We start from the raw sequence: 13,781 nt of genomic DNA, 5'->3' as shown, positions 1-13,781 counted from the left end.
GGACACAATACATGTGAGTGAGTGAGTGAGTGAGTGAGTGAGTGAGTGAGTGAGTGAGTGAGTGAGTGAGTGAGTGAGTGAGTGAGTGAGTGAGTTATTATGTAATTCACAGCAATATTCCAGCTATATCAAGGCGTGGGTTTGGTGAACCAGGGATTGACAGCATGAACAATAATTAATATTGTTGAGGTGAGGTGAGGTGAGGTGAGGTGAGGTGAGGTGAGGTGAGGTGAGGTGAAATTGGGTTTAACGTCACGTCCAAGATTATTGCACTTATATAGAGACGTGTTTGTTTGTTGCTGCTTGTACTAGTCAGGACTGATGCCGATTTATAGTGCTAGCCCACTGAGATACCATGCCGCAGTTTAACATGAATACCCCACTCAGACACAGTATACTGACTCCGAGCCGACCAGTCCTTAATGCCGAGCGCCAGACAGGGTAACAACAAGTACCATCTTTTAACGTCTTTTGGTATGACGCGGCTGGGGATCGAACCCCGGACCTTCCACTCTCCGGGCGGACGCTCTACCACAAGATCACGGAGGCGGCTTAATATTGTTGAAGTACACCGACACACAAGCAACCAGGTTATACACTATGAACATCATTCTTCATTTCAGTCAGCTCATACAGAAAGCATGAGTTAATGGGACTCCTTATACCATATGTCATAATATCTTGACATAATGTAAACTTCTTACATGAGAAGATGCTGCAAGTTAAATGTGTTGAAGAGATACTAAATCTGATTGTTTCACAAAGTTAAAGCACACATGTTATGAGTAAACAAATGTGTAATGTAAGACTGCAATGTTCCTAACCATAATTTTAAAAAATACCACAAAAGTTCTATGATATGTATCCTTGGATACAGTAAATGATACAGTTCACGTGAATATAGTGCAGGATGTATCTCACCTTTGCAGCTATGATCGCCTCATTTAAGAATACTCTGGCTCTGGAGTACAATCCCTGAAAATATATGAATATGATATGAAAGAACTGAAGTGTTTACAATAAAGTGTTCAAGACATTAATGAGTTAGTAAGCCCTGTCTTGTTACCTGTCTGAAAAGGACCCCTGTCTGTCAGTTTTGTCATATTACCTTTCTGACGAGGACCCCCAGTTAGTCTTGTCCTATTACCTGTCCGACGAGGACCCCCAGTTAGTTAGTCTTGTCCTATTTCCTGTCTGATGAGGACCCCCAGTTAGTTAGTCTTGTCCTATTTCCTGTCTGATGAGGACCCCCAGTTAGTTAGTCTTGTCCTATTACCTGTCTGATGAGGACCCCCAGTTAGTTAGTTTTGTCCTATTTCCTGTCTGGTGAGGACCCCCAGTTAGTTAGTCTTGTCCTATTTCCTGTCTGATGAGGATGCCCAGTTAGTTAGTCTTGTCCTATTTCCTGTCTGATGAGGACCCCCAGTTAGTTAGTCTTGTCATATTTCCTGTCTGGTGAGGACCCCCAGTTAGTTAGTCTTGTCCTTTTACCTGTGTGATGAAGAACCCCAGTTAGTTAGTCTTGTCCTATTTCCTGTCTGATGAGGACCCCCAGTTAGTTAGTCCTGTCCTTTTACCTGTGAGATGAGGAACCCCAGTTACTTAGTCTTGTCCTATTTCCTGTCTGATGAGGACCCCCAGTAGCTTAGTCTTGTCCTATTACCTGTCTGATGAGGATGCCAAGTTAGTCTAGTCCTATTACCTGTCTGATGAGGATGCCAAGTTAGTCTAGTCCTATTACCTGTCTGATGAGGACGCCAAGTTAGTCTAGTCCTATAACCTGTCTGATGAGGACCCCAGTTAGTCTTGTTCTATTACCTGTCTGATAAGGACCCCCAGTTAGTTAGTCTTGTCCTATTTCCTGTCTGATGAGGATGCCCAGTTAGTTAGTCTTGTCCTATTTCCTGTCTGATGAGAACCAATAATTGATTTGCCCTGTGCTATTACCTGTCTGATGAGAACCTCTGCTGTGTCAGCCCAGATATCACGGAAGGTGACAGCTCCCAGAATCTTACCCAGATGGGATTCAGTCTCATGCACTTCTTCCAGCTTATATGAAATAACAATAACAATAATTATAATTACAGTTCCACACACAAGAATTTCCTTTCGCCAGATGCCTGATGAGAAGAACCGTGTTTATTTCAAATTTTGATAAATGGTTACAAATCTAAAAATCTTCAGGCTGAATTAGGATGACATACCTTCTCTCGACTGAAGCCCGGTGTTCGAGGTGTGGGGCCACGTTTCTGAGCATGAGCCTCATGTGCCAGCTGTGCCAGAGTGGCCTTGACCCTCATCTCCTCCCGAGCAACCTGTGTCTGCTTCTCCTTCATGAAGGCAATCTCCTCACGGGACCTGGAGCAACAAAAACAACGACTAGTGTCAGGGAGGACTTGAGGCTACTTTCCAGAACAATAACTCTTGCAACAAAAGTTATGACAAGCAACGAACAAAAAGTGAGGTGAAAACAACACATATTTCAATGACACACCTTTAGCTTTTGTAGTTCCAGAGACACTATTGGTATATGGTCTCTGGTAGTTCTAAAAGGTTTGGAGGCAGGCTCATCAGAAAAATCAAGATAAACAAAAGGTCAGGCCCAAATATGTTATTAATAGATGCAGCCAATTGGTTTCATTTCATTTTTATAGTAGATGTATTTGAAAACAGGGTTAATCAGTCCATTTTACTGAAACTCCCCTGATGTAATAAATAGTAGTATCAGATGCAGTTAATCATCATAATGCATTGTCACTGGGTCGTAAAACCAATTTCGCCAGGGTCTAGCAACTGTAGCACTTGCCATGCGGTCAGCACATTTTGGCACTGTCCAGCACAGCTAAGTGTCTTTATGTTCATTAGTGTACTGTTAGAGGATTTGTTGAGAATGAAAATTAACAAGCATGAGATACTCACATCCCCCGCCAATATGACATGTCGGGTGTGTGCAATGCATTAGCTCCTGTGAACTATGTTCACTGGGCCTTTTTGTAAAGAAATATAGTATGTTTTTCAAGATCTGCTCCGGAATTGAGGACTACTGCCATTTTCAGTCTAAATCAAAGTCGTTGCCATGGAAACTCGAAAAATAACTTTTTTAAAAATCCCAAACTATCAAAAGGCACCAGTTCACCACTAGATCTATCTATGTGCCAAGTATGACGAAGAAAAATGGTACGGTTTTCAAGATCTGCTCCGGAAACGAGGACTACCACCATTTTCAGTCTAAATCAAAGTCATTGCCATGGAAACTCAAAAAATATTGTTTTTAAAAATCCCAAACTATAAAAAGGCACCAGTTCACCACTAGACCTATCTATGTGCCAAGTATGACAAAGAAACATGATATGTTTTTCAAGATCTGCTCCGGAAACGAGGACTACTGCCATTTTCAGTCTAAATCAAAGTCGTTGCCATGGAAACTCGAAAAATAACTTTTTTTAAAATCCCAAACTATCAAAAGGCACCAGTTCACCACTACATCTATCTATGTGCCAAGTATGGTGAATAAATATGGTACGTTTTTCAAGATCTGCTCCGGAAACGAGGACTACTGCCATTTTCAGTCTAAATCAAAGTCGTTGCCATGGAAAGTCAAAAATTTTTTTTTTTAAATCCCAAACTATCAAAAGGCACCAGTTCACCACTAGATCTATCTATGTGCCAAGTTTGGTGAAGAAATATGGTACGGTTTTCAAGATCTGCTCCGGAAACGAAATGTGACGGACGGACGGACAGACGGAAGGACGGACGGATGGCACCCATTCTTATATCCCCCTTCCACTTCGTGGCGGGGGATAATAAACCCAGTCACATGCCACATTTTGAGAAAATATGAAATGATGACTGTAAAATTACACTGCAGACAGTACAACACTTACTGAGCCTGGTCTTCCTCACTGATCTGTATGGGGGAGATGATCTTGTCATGGAAGGTGACACCGGCCTTGAGGTCCAGCTGCTGACACACCTCTATACTCCTGGACATCACAAAAACACATCAGTCTCCTCTAGCCAAGCATCCCATCAAAAATACTTCAGTCTCTAATTCCACGCTGTTGGGTCATGACACACAATGAACCAAATCCCAGAATCTGACAAACCGATCTATTTCGTCAACTCTTATGACAAACGTAGGTTACTGGTGATCTATTCTAAACAAATCCTCATGGACTTTCCCCCCAAATGAGCTCAATACGGGTACCCAAATTAATTATTGGGAATCAACCTGGATATTCGATGTAATTAGCAAACACTTCATGAACTAGCCTAGGGGTGAAATGATACAGCAAGGTCATGATACAATATGTATCACGATACATAAGTCACGAAACAATACGTATTGTGATACGCACATTTACGTCAAATCGCATGGAAACTTCTTAACAAAAAATATGTCAGAGCAGGTTCTAAAGGAAAAGCTAGCTGTATATTCGTAGTGGCTATATTTAGTAGTGAACTTGAAACGCTAATTACAACATATTTTACAACACATCTGACTAAGAAAAAGGCCTGGGGTCATTAACAAATAGTGAGTAATCTATTTCAGCAAGTGTATCGTCTTGTATCAATACAGAAAAAAAACGTATCGTGTATCATATCATCACATGAAAAACTCATGATGCACCAGCACCAATGTATCGGTTCACCCAAACTAGCCTACCAGCTTCATCCAAGACAAGGTTACCTGACATGCACCAGCACTTGCAGAGCATTGTTCGGGAGGATGCTCCTGGACAACATGTCCTGGAAGGCGAGGATGGGGAGAGACAGGTGGGTATAGCCCAGTTGTTGGAGCATCTTCATCAGAGCATCTAAGTACTCCAGAGTCAACATCTGGAATAGCAAAGAAGTCAAGGGTGAATAACACCTTACACCTTAGTGACTAGTCAGCATCAGTCCAGTCAGTCTATTGTATAGATTGATTAACAATAATATTAATGGGTTGGATCTTCCTATAGAATTCAGTTTCAGAAAGTACATATCACAATACTCAAAGACGTGTGTGAGTGAGTATGGTTTTACGCCGCTTTTAGCAATATTCCAGCAATATCACGGCGGGGGACACCAGAAATGAGTTTCACACATTGTACCCATGTCAGGAATCGAACCCAGGTCGTTGGCATGATGAGGAAACACTTTAACCACTAGGCCACCCGACCACCCCCAATACTCCATGAAGTAATTTGTAAAAACTTTATTGCAAGATTCATATAGTAAAACAATGACATTGCTTTGAATATCAAATATAGATAAGGTCTTCTGTCATCTCTACAAAATATGTGATTGAACTACTACAGCTTTGTTTGGAATATTCACTAAATCACAAGGGTGAATGGCAGCAGAAAATCTAATCTGTGTTAATTTGCTCTATTTTTTTCCATGTAATTAACGTAGTGGAGGGGGTAGTTGGGGGTCAGTCTGGAGTCCAGTCACCTTCTCACTGCAAGTTATGGTACCTCAATACCTTAATAGCTTGAGTTTTTTCTGTACAAACATGTAATGAAACAACATTCTAGCCTGAATCCAACTTACTGGTTTCTGCAGTGTTTCAGTAGTGATGCCAGTCTTGCTCAGTGTCTCCTGCTTGAAGGCTTCCAGGACCTGAAAGGTTGCTGTCTGATATCACTTCACATTCCCAATGTTAAATAGATGACAATGCCTTAGTACTAAATATAAGTGACTATAGGGGTAATTTCATGACTGACTAAAAGTAATACCATCTAACTGTAAGCCTTTGAGGCAGATCTGCACTGACCTCAATAAGTGAAGACAGTTACTGAAGCATAGTACAGCTATACAGTACAGGGGATATTCTGAAGGTCTGTCATCGATTGTAATCCCTGTTGTATGGTCTCTTAGTCTTAACACAAATACATGTCAAGATTGAGAAGTTTCTTTGTTTTAAGTATACGCAAGTGTGATCGAGACTATGCACTTCAGAAACAAGAACTTGTATTTCTGATTCATGGCTTGAACAATTGCTCTTTTATAAAATTATTTTTGTTCCATCAAGAAATCCATCAAGAAAATAGGATGAATGTCAAGGAATTTGTTTGGGTAAGCCATTCAGCTTAAGGTACAGATATTGGAATCTCAGTATATATTTGACTTGATATTTATATTTTCTCAAAATGGAACGTTAAACAAGTGTGTGTCTACCTCATCAGGAGCATCATACACGGCCCACTCCTCTGTTGTGGAGGGCAGAGCATCCAGGGGACCCTTCCTCTTGGGCTTCTCCTTCGGAACCTGATAGGAATACAGGGAAAAGATGAAGATGAGTCATACAGACATCTGAGTGTGGACCTTTGCCTTTAGATGCCTCCTTTGGAAGCACTTCTGAACTACCTTGTGATGAACACGATCACTACTTCCACCATCCATTCAGCATGCACTTCCACATGCTATCCATGTATCGCCCAGTGCAACCAACCACATCCCCTAACACAAGTTACTCAGGTGTTGTCCAGTGCAACCTACCACATCCCCTAAAATAAGTTACCCAGGTGTCGTCCAGAGCAAACTACCACATCCCCTCACTCAAGTTACCCAGGTGTCGTCCAGTGCAAACTACCACATCCCCTAACACAAGTTACCCAGGTGTCGTCCAGTGCAAACTACCACATCCCCTAACTCAAGTTACCCAGGTATCGCCCAGTGCAACCAACCACATCCCCTAAAACAAGTTACCCAGGTGTCGTCCAGTGCAAACTACCACATCCCCTCACTCAAGTTACCCAGGTGTCGTCCAGTGCAACCAACCACATCCCCTCATTCAAGTTACCCAGGTGTCATCCAGTGCAACCTACCACATCCCCTCACACAAGTTACTCAGGTGTCGTCCAGTTCAACCAACCACATCCCCTCACACAAGTTACACAGGTGTCGTCAAGTGCAACGTACCACATCCCCTCACACACGCTACCCAGGTGTCGTCCAGAGCAGCCTACCACATCACCTCACACAAGTTACACAGGTGTCATCCAGTGCAACCTACCACATCCCCTCACACACGCTACCCAGGTGTCGTCCAGTGCAAACTACCACATCCCCTCACACAAGTTACCCAGGTGTCGTCCAGTGCAACCAACCACATCCCCTCATTCAAGTTACCCAGGTGTCGTCCAGTGCAACCAACCACATCTCCTAACACAAGTTACACAGGTGTCGTCCAGTGCAACCAACCACATCCCCTAACACAAGTTACACAGGTGTCGTCAAGTGCAACCTACCACATCCCCTCACACACGTTACCCAGGTGTCGTCCAGTGCAACCAACCACATCCCCTAACACAAGTTACACAGGTGTCGTCCAGAGCAACCTACCACATCCCCTCACACACGCTACCCAGGTGTCGTCCAGTGCAAACTACCACATCCCCTCACACAAGTTACACTGGTGTCGTCCAGAGCAACCTACCACATCCCCTCACACATGCTACCCAGGTGTCGTCCAGTGCACCCCTACCACATCCCCTCACACAAGTAACCCAGGTGTCGTCCAGAGCAACCTATCACATCCCCTCACACAAGTTACCCAGGTGTCATCCAGTGCAAACTACCACATCCCCTAACACAAGTTACCCAGGTGTCGTCCAGAGCAACCTACCACATCACCTCACACACGCTACCCAGGTGTCGTCTAGAGCAACCTACCACATCCCTGCACAAAAGTTACCCAGGTGTCGTCCAGTGCAAACAACCACATCCCCTCACACAAGTTACCCTGGTGTTGTCCAGAGCAACCTACCACATCCCCTCACTCAAGTTATCCATGTATCGCCCAGTGCAACCAACCACATCACCTCACACAAGTTACCCAGGTGTTGTCCAGTGCAACCAACCACATCCCCTCATTCAAGTTACCCAGGTGTTGTCCAGTGCAAAGTACCACATCCCCTCACACAAGTTACCCAGGTGTTGTCCAGTGCAAAGTACCACATCCCCTCACACAAGTTACCCAGGTGTTGTCCAGTGCAACCTACCACATCCCCTAAAACAAGTTACCCAGGTGTCATCCAGTGCAAAGTACCACATCCCCTCACACAAGTTACCCAGGTGTCGTCCAGTGCAAACTACCACATCCCCTCACATAAGTTACCCAGGTGTCGTCCAGAGCAACCTACCACATCCCCTCACACACACTACCCAGGTGTCGTCCAGAGCAACCTACCACATCCCCTCACACACACTACCCAGGTGTCGTCCAGAGCAACCTACCACATCCCCTCACACACACTACCCAGGTGTCGTCCAGAGCAAACTACCACATCCCCTCACACACACTACCCAGGTGTCGTCCAGAGCAACCTACCACATCCCCTCACACAAGTTACCCAGGTGTTGTCCAGTGCAATCAACCACATCCCCTCACACAAGTTACCCAGGTGTCATCCAGTGCAACCTACCACATCCCCTCACACAAGTTACCCAGGTGTCGTCCAGAGCAACCTACCACATCCCCTCACACAAGTTACTCAGTCTAACCTCCTTGTCCTTCTTATCCTTCTTGGCATTAGCAGACTTCTTCCCTGCTGCAGCATTGGCCTCTGGTGGGGGGTTCTTGGCCAGTTCCTTCATCACCGGTGCGGCAGCAGACATGCACACCTACAGTATCAACAGTCAAATCTGTAGAGTAGCAGACTATCATATAATGCGCCAAATATTTCCATAAAAGATGTCTTTCAGGAGCCATTTAAAAGTATGTTTAAAGAAATACATTCTCACAGCAATCTGGATATATGGCATGATATACAGGTATACAGTCTTTTGGAAACATTTTTAACATTCAGAATAGCAAAATGAGTAGATCAATATGTTAAAAAAATAGAAATGTTTTTGTGTTTTGAAATATCAATCATTAGAAGTATGAGAAGGAGTAGCCATTTTGATGACCATGTTCCTATTAAAAATTGCACACCGTAGAACAATCCTTAGATCCTAAAGTAATTATAAGTTATGAATGGAGTAGTCTGTGTAATTTAAGGAAAGTGAGCGCTTGACACCGACTCCCACCCACCTTCCACAGCTGCATGAAGTAGCCATGTGCCATGAGGCAGATATCAGCATAGGCCGGGGAGTTCCTCCCGTGGACATCAGCAAGTACAACATGGGCCCTGATCAGGGCATCCAGCTGACCTATGTCTGTCAGGTCACTGATGGTCAGGGCAGGGTTGGCTGGCAGCACACCTGTGTAACAATCACACCAGATCCTCACATAAATGTGCACCAGTAAGTGTACTGTTTTTAGTGGGCACTGATTAGCAGCCATAACAGTAAAGTGATAATGTTCACATAAAGAATGTCTTTAAGCTTGTAATGAAGTAATGTCAGTAGACGTCAGATGTTAAAATGGTGACCAGACTAAGAACACACAATGCCATTTGGAAAGTGGTCAAATGTAACAATTGTTATATTTGGAATAACAATTTCTTTGTTAAGTATAGATTCTAGTACTTTTTGGGGTTGAGTCCCATCCAGGATTCGAACCACACTGCCTCAGTGAGCGGTCTAATCGCCAGCACACAAAGTCAGCAATCTAACCCACTCAGCCACTGAGGCTTCCACAAAATGAAAGTCTGATAACTGGTAGTCTAGATCACATACTTTGTGTACCTCTCTGACACGTGTAAATTGGCACGGTTCCCACACTAAAATGAACACACAATGCCATTTGTAAAGTGGTCAAATGTAACAATTGTTATATTTGGGAAAACACTTTCCTAGTAAAGTACAGATTCTAGCACTTTTACTGGCGATTAGATACCTCACAATGGTAGTGTAGGTTTGAATCCCGGATGGGATAGCCAAACTGTTTCCATCATGTAGGTTATTAAAACATTCAGTGTGAATGACACTTTCTCAGGACAAGCAATGGTATTTGGCTTGGTCCACGAAAAACCTGGTTTTTATTGATGGTTCAAAGAATGTCAAGATTGTAAAGATTTTAATGGAAGAGTTATGTTTCCTTGCCTAAATTATGCTGCCATGGTTGCTAACAACTTTAATTAGTTTTCTGACAACAAACACATGCCTGATGATGGGGGTCATTTTCAAACTAACTTTCACATAAAAAACAATAATTTTACATGGTCTCACATTTAGAACATGTAGTATAAAATATTAACTCAAACATTACAAACAAATCTCAGATTATCCATTGTCTTAATCCTCGGAACATTAGAAAGTCCAGGAATCAAAGTTTATTCCCCAACAGCATCCACAGAACTAAAACTGCCACATCTAAATGGTATATACAGAACAACACTTCTCTGTTCATAATGTCAAACTGACCAAACAAATGTTATTCTAACTGTATAGTACAGTTCTTTATACATGACCCACAAAACATGTTTTAATTATGCCATGTTTAAGAAAGGCTTGCAGTCATATTGTTAAAATACATTTCAGAATTTTAGTCAAGATCCAAATGGTTGACATCCTTTCATATCATTAAAATTGAAGTAGGAATCCAAATATATCATATTTCATAGAAGAAACACCTTATGAGGTGTACAACCCTTGTCTCCCAGTACTGACCTATCTCTGCCTGTTTGACAACAGGGATGTAGTCTGCAGGGTTGATCTCACTGTCACTGTCACTGATATCACTACGCCCATCAGACATTTTACTCAAGGTGTCTGGTGTCTTCTTCCCTCCTTCGGGGGACTTTCTACCAGTCTTGCCCTTTGCTGATGACTTGCCCGGCTTCTTCTTTTCTCGCTTTGCTATGATGTAACAATTAAACAAAGTGAAAATATAACTAAACTTCTTCACAAATCAAGGAGGGATCATATGCTAGATGATCTGTTTCCAGCTTTCAGTTTAAGTCCAGATGTTGTCGTGAGTGTCTTGTGTGAGAGATTGTTGCTTTGTAACTAGGGCATAATAAATGCCTGCTAGACTCACATACACATCATAAACTTTGAGCAGACATACCAAAAGCGTTTGCATGACTTGAACGTTTGTATTGCAAAATTGCCCAAGTCTAGTATCCCTAATTGGAAAGAGGCTACAGTGAACACACTTTGAACACTGAAATTCTGTTTTACAATATAATGCAATACAACATACTGCTATTTTTTAACAATTCATCTCTGTTCAACATAGTTCTACTTTTTAATAATTTTACCAAGATGAAGATGCTGCTAAAAAAATTTCTTTTAATTCACTATTCAACAGTCATCAAACAGTTGACTATCATAAAAAATAGAATAAAATAGCAAACAATTTCATAACCCAAGATCACACGATTGTTCTTAACAGTGTCTGAAGTTTACCGGGGGGGGGGGGGGGAATAGTAGGAGAGGAGGCGGCTCCTGAGGTCCTTAAATTTAGGCCCACACAGTGAAATAGCAGCTTGACCTTCTAGTGAAGACCTTCTCACCTTTCATTTGTCCTTTCTTTGTGTCACCTTTCTGTGCTGCAACCTTCTCACCTGCAACTAATGTTGACAATACATTGAATCCCACAGTTTCAACAGTGATGACAACACAATAATAATCACTCAATAAATGAAACACTAATAATAAGTGAAAAAATAATCATCAAATTTAGAAACAGACTACAGTAGGATTCAAACCTTTTTGATCTGCAGACCCATGCATGGCACAGTAATGAACCTCTGTACAGCAAATTGTTGTGTTTTAGATGACTGAGCCACCACTTACCCCCTTATCAAGAGATTTGTTTGTTAGTTTGTTGTAAAATGATGCACTCCAGCTGAATGAAGGCAGTCTTAATAATTGAGTCTGGTCCAGATAATCTAGCGGTTGATATCATGAGTAAAGATCCTCATCATTTGAGCACTATGACTCACCCTCCTGCTTGTCTCCACCAGCCTGGATGTTGAGGAGGATGTCTATGGCCCACTCTATCTGGTCTATAGTGTCTTGCAGGGGGAAGTCATTGACATACAGCCACTGGCCGAACTCTATCAGGTAGTCCACCTTCAGCCACTCATTGCTGGGGCTCTGAAACAGAAACATACTCATTACCATGGCAGCATAATGACTGAAGGAGTTATGGGACAAACTCTGTTACAACATATCTGGTGCAAGGTGTGCACATGTTAGGGAGGATCCCAATAATGCTTACAAATTAAAAATACTGGAAACTGAAAATTCACCGTACATCTGTTGTTCCACGGCATACACATAACACCTGCATCTACAGTGATGGTAGGTCACTTACATTGAGAGCCTCCATTGCATACTGGTAGGTCACTAACATTGAGAGCCTCCACTGCATACTAGCAGGTCACTTACATTGAGAGCCTCCTCTGCATACTAGTAGGTCACTTACATTGAGAGCCTCCACTGCATACTAGTAGGTCACTTACACTGAGAGCCTCCACTGTATACTAGTAGGTCACACTGAGAGCCTCCACTGCATACTAGCAGGTCACTTACACCGAGAGCCTCCACTGTATACTAGTAGGTCACTTACATTGAGAGCCTCCACTGCATACTGGTAGGAGGACATCTGCTCTATCGTCTCCTTGGAACTGAGGGCAACTCGCCTCCACATGTGGGCCACATAGTCCTCACTCTCATCCTGAAACACAGCTACCATAATTACAGGAGGCTGCAGTAAAACTAATTGTGAAGATATGGGCAATGTGGAATTCCAGGTTGATCAATCATCTAACTGTGTACACATTAAAGCACTTGTCAAGACAACCCGGTTAGAGTCATGCATTTCATAATTTGTTTAAAAAAATAAATTACTTAGAATAATAATAAATATGATGGCGATTTGCAAATAATCAAGTCTCAACTAGACAAAAAACAGTGATTAATATTATGAGCAACCATCCACAATGTCATAAGTATGTGCTGAATGTGTTGCAGTAGTCATAATGCATGGATCCAATTACTGAACAGGGGCCAGCCATGTGTGAGCTGAGGAACAACAATAGTCAAATAAATGCAAGTCACTGCAGGATTCGATGACATACACATGTCAGCCAGGAGTGATGGCCAAACCAGGAAGTATACCTCATTCCACTTCTACTTAATAGAAGTGAGTGAGTGAGCTGGGTCTATCACCGCTTTTAACAGTATTACAGCTATATCACGGCATGTAAGCTTGGTGTGGGAGGAAAGCGTAAAGTGATGCAGGTCTCAGACGTTTACCACTTCGGTGAAACCCACGAGCATGGGTATGGTGCTGACAAACGTAGAAACATAATCGGGGCGAACCGGGATTTGAACCCACAATCATAGGTTACGGGCGTGCCCAAGGGAAGAAACTCTGCACAGCGAATCGTTGCACCTTGGACAACTGGGCCACCAGTGCCCCCACTTAATAGTAGAAATACAATGCTTGGTTTAGGTTTAGAAGAACAGATAAACTTTACTGAATCTTAACTTCACATATGTATAAAGCAAATGCTAGCTTCTAACATGGCTCTTATAATGTGAAAAACAAACAGAAAAAGAACCTCTCATTCAGTTCCAACAAACAGTTCAACTCAACTTTAAAAGAAACTGTAATACGGATGTAGTAATAATACATATTTAATAAACTGCAAACAAGTAAAAATATGACAAGAATATTATGTTTTAAATACTTCAACAAAACCCAGTCCTACCTCATGTAAATAAAGCTGCAAAAGGTGACAGGGTAGTGTGACAGGTCAGCATTGATATAATAACAAATTATTCACATGACACTTCAATCCTTTCAATAAATCTACTGAAGTGTAGGTTGTGATGTCACTATTCAAAAGTAACTTTGTTATCATCCTCCTCATCATCATGTTCATTATCAT

The 13,781-nt window shown here is 42.3% G+C and overlaps 1 protein-coding gene across 1 annotated transcript in view; it reads right to left on the bottom strand.

The window, feature by feature from the left end:
- Nucleotides 1-13,781, bottom strand: part of LOC139452428 (cilia- and flagella-associated protein 46-like) — a 100,840-nt gene that overhangs the window by 42,656 nt on the left and 44,403 nt on the right. Inside the window, exons 29-42 of the mRNA XM_071233901.1 lie at nucleotides 13,602-13,616; nucleotides 12,455-12,562; nucleotides 11,826-11,979; nucleotides 11,394-11,450; nucleotides 10,546-10,734; nucleotides 9,026-9,195; nucleotides 8,494-8,613; nucleotides 6,166-6,255; nucleotides 5,539-5,607; nucleotides 4,691-4,839; nucleotides 3,885-3,983; nucleotides 2,205-2,358; nucleotides 1,948-2,049; nucleotides 922-975 (exon numbers count right to left, since the gene is read on the bottom strand). Of these exons, the coding sequence (XP_071090002.1) occupies nucleotides 922-975; nucleotides 1,948-2,049; nucleotides 2,205-2,358; nucleotides 3,885-3,983; nucleotides 4,691-4,839; nucleotides 5,539-5,607; nucleotides 6,166-6,255; nucleotides 8,494-8,613; nucleotides 9,026-9,195; nucleotides 10,546-10,734; nucleotides 11,394-11,450; nucleotides 11,826-11,979; nucleotides 12,455-12,562; nucleotides 13,602-13,616 (1,530 nt within the window). The remainder of the gene's footprint in view (nucleotides 1-921; nucleotides 976-1,947; nucleotides 2,050-2,204; nucleotides 2,359-3,884; nucleotides 3,984-4,690; nucleotides 4,840-5,538; nucleotides 5,608-6,165; nucleotides 6,256-8,493; nucleotides 8,614-9,025; nucleotides 9,196-10,545; nucleotides 10,735-11,393; nucleotides 11,451-11,825; nucleotides 11,980-12,454; nucleotides 12,563-13,601; nucleotides 13,617-13,781) is intronic.

Source organism: Haliotis cracherodii, unplaced genomic scaffold (genome assembly GCF_022045235.1).
Source record: "Haliotis cracherodii isolate W230 unplaced genomic scaffold, xgHalCrac1.p SCAF_9, whole genome shotgun sequence".
Taxonomy (NCBI): Eukaryota; Metazoa; Mollusca; class Gastropoda; order Lepetellida; family Haliotidae; genus Haliotis; species Haliotis cracherodii.
Note: the sequence above shows the minus strand (reverse complement) of the source record. Positions and strands in the feature narration are given on the sequence as shown.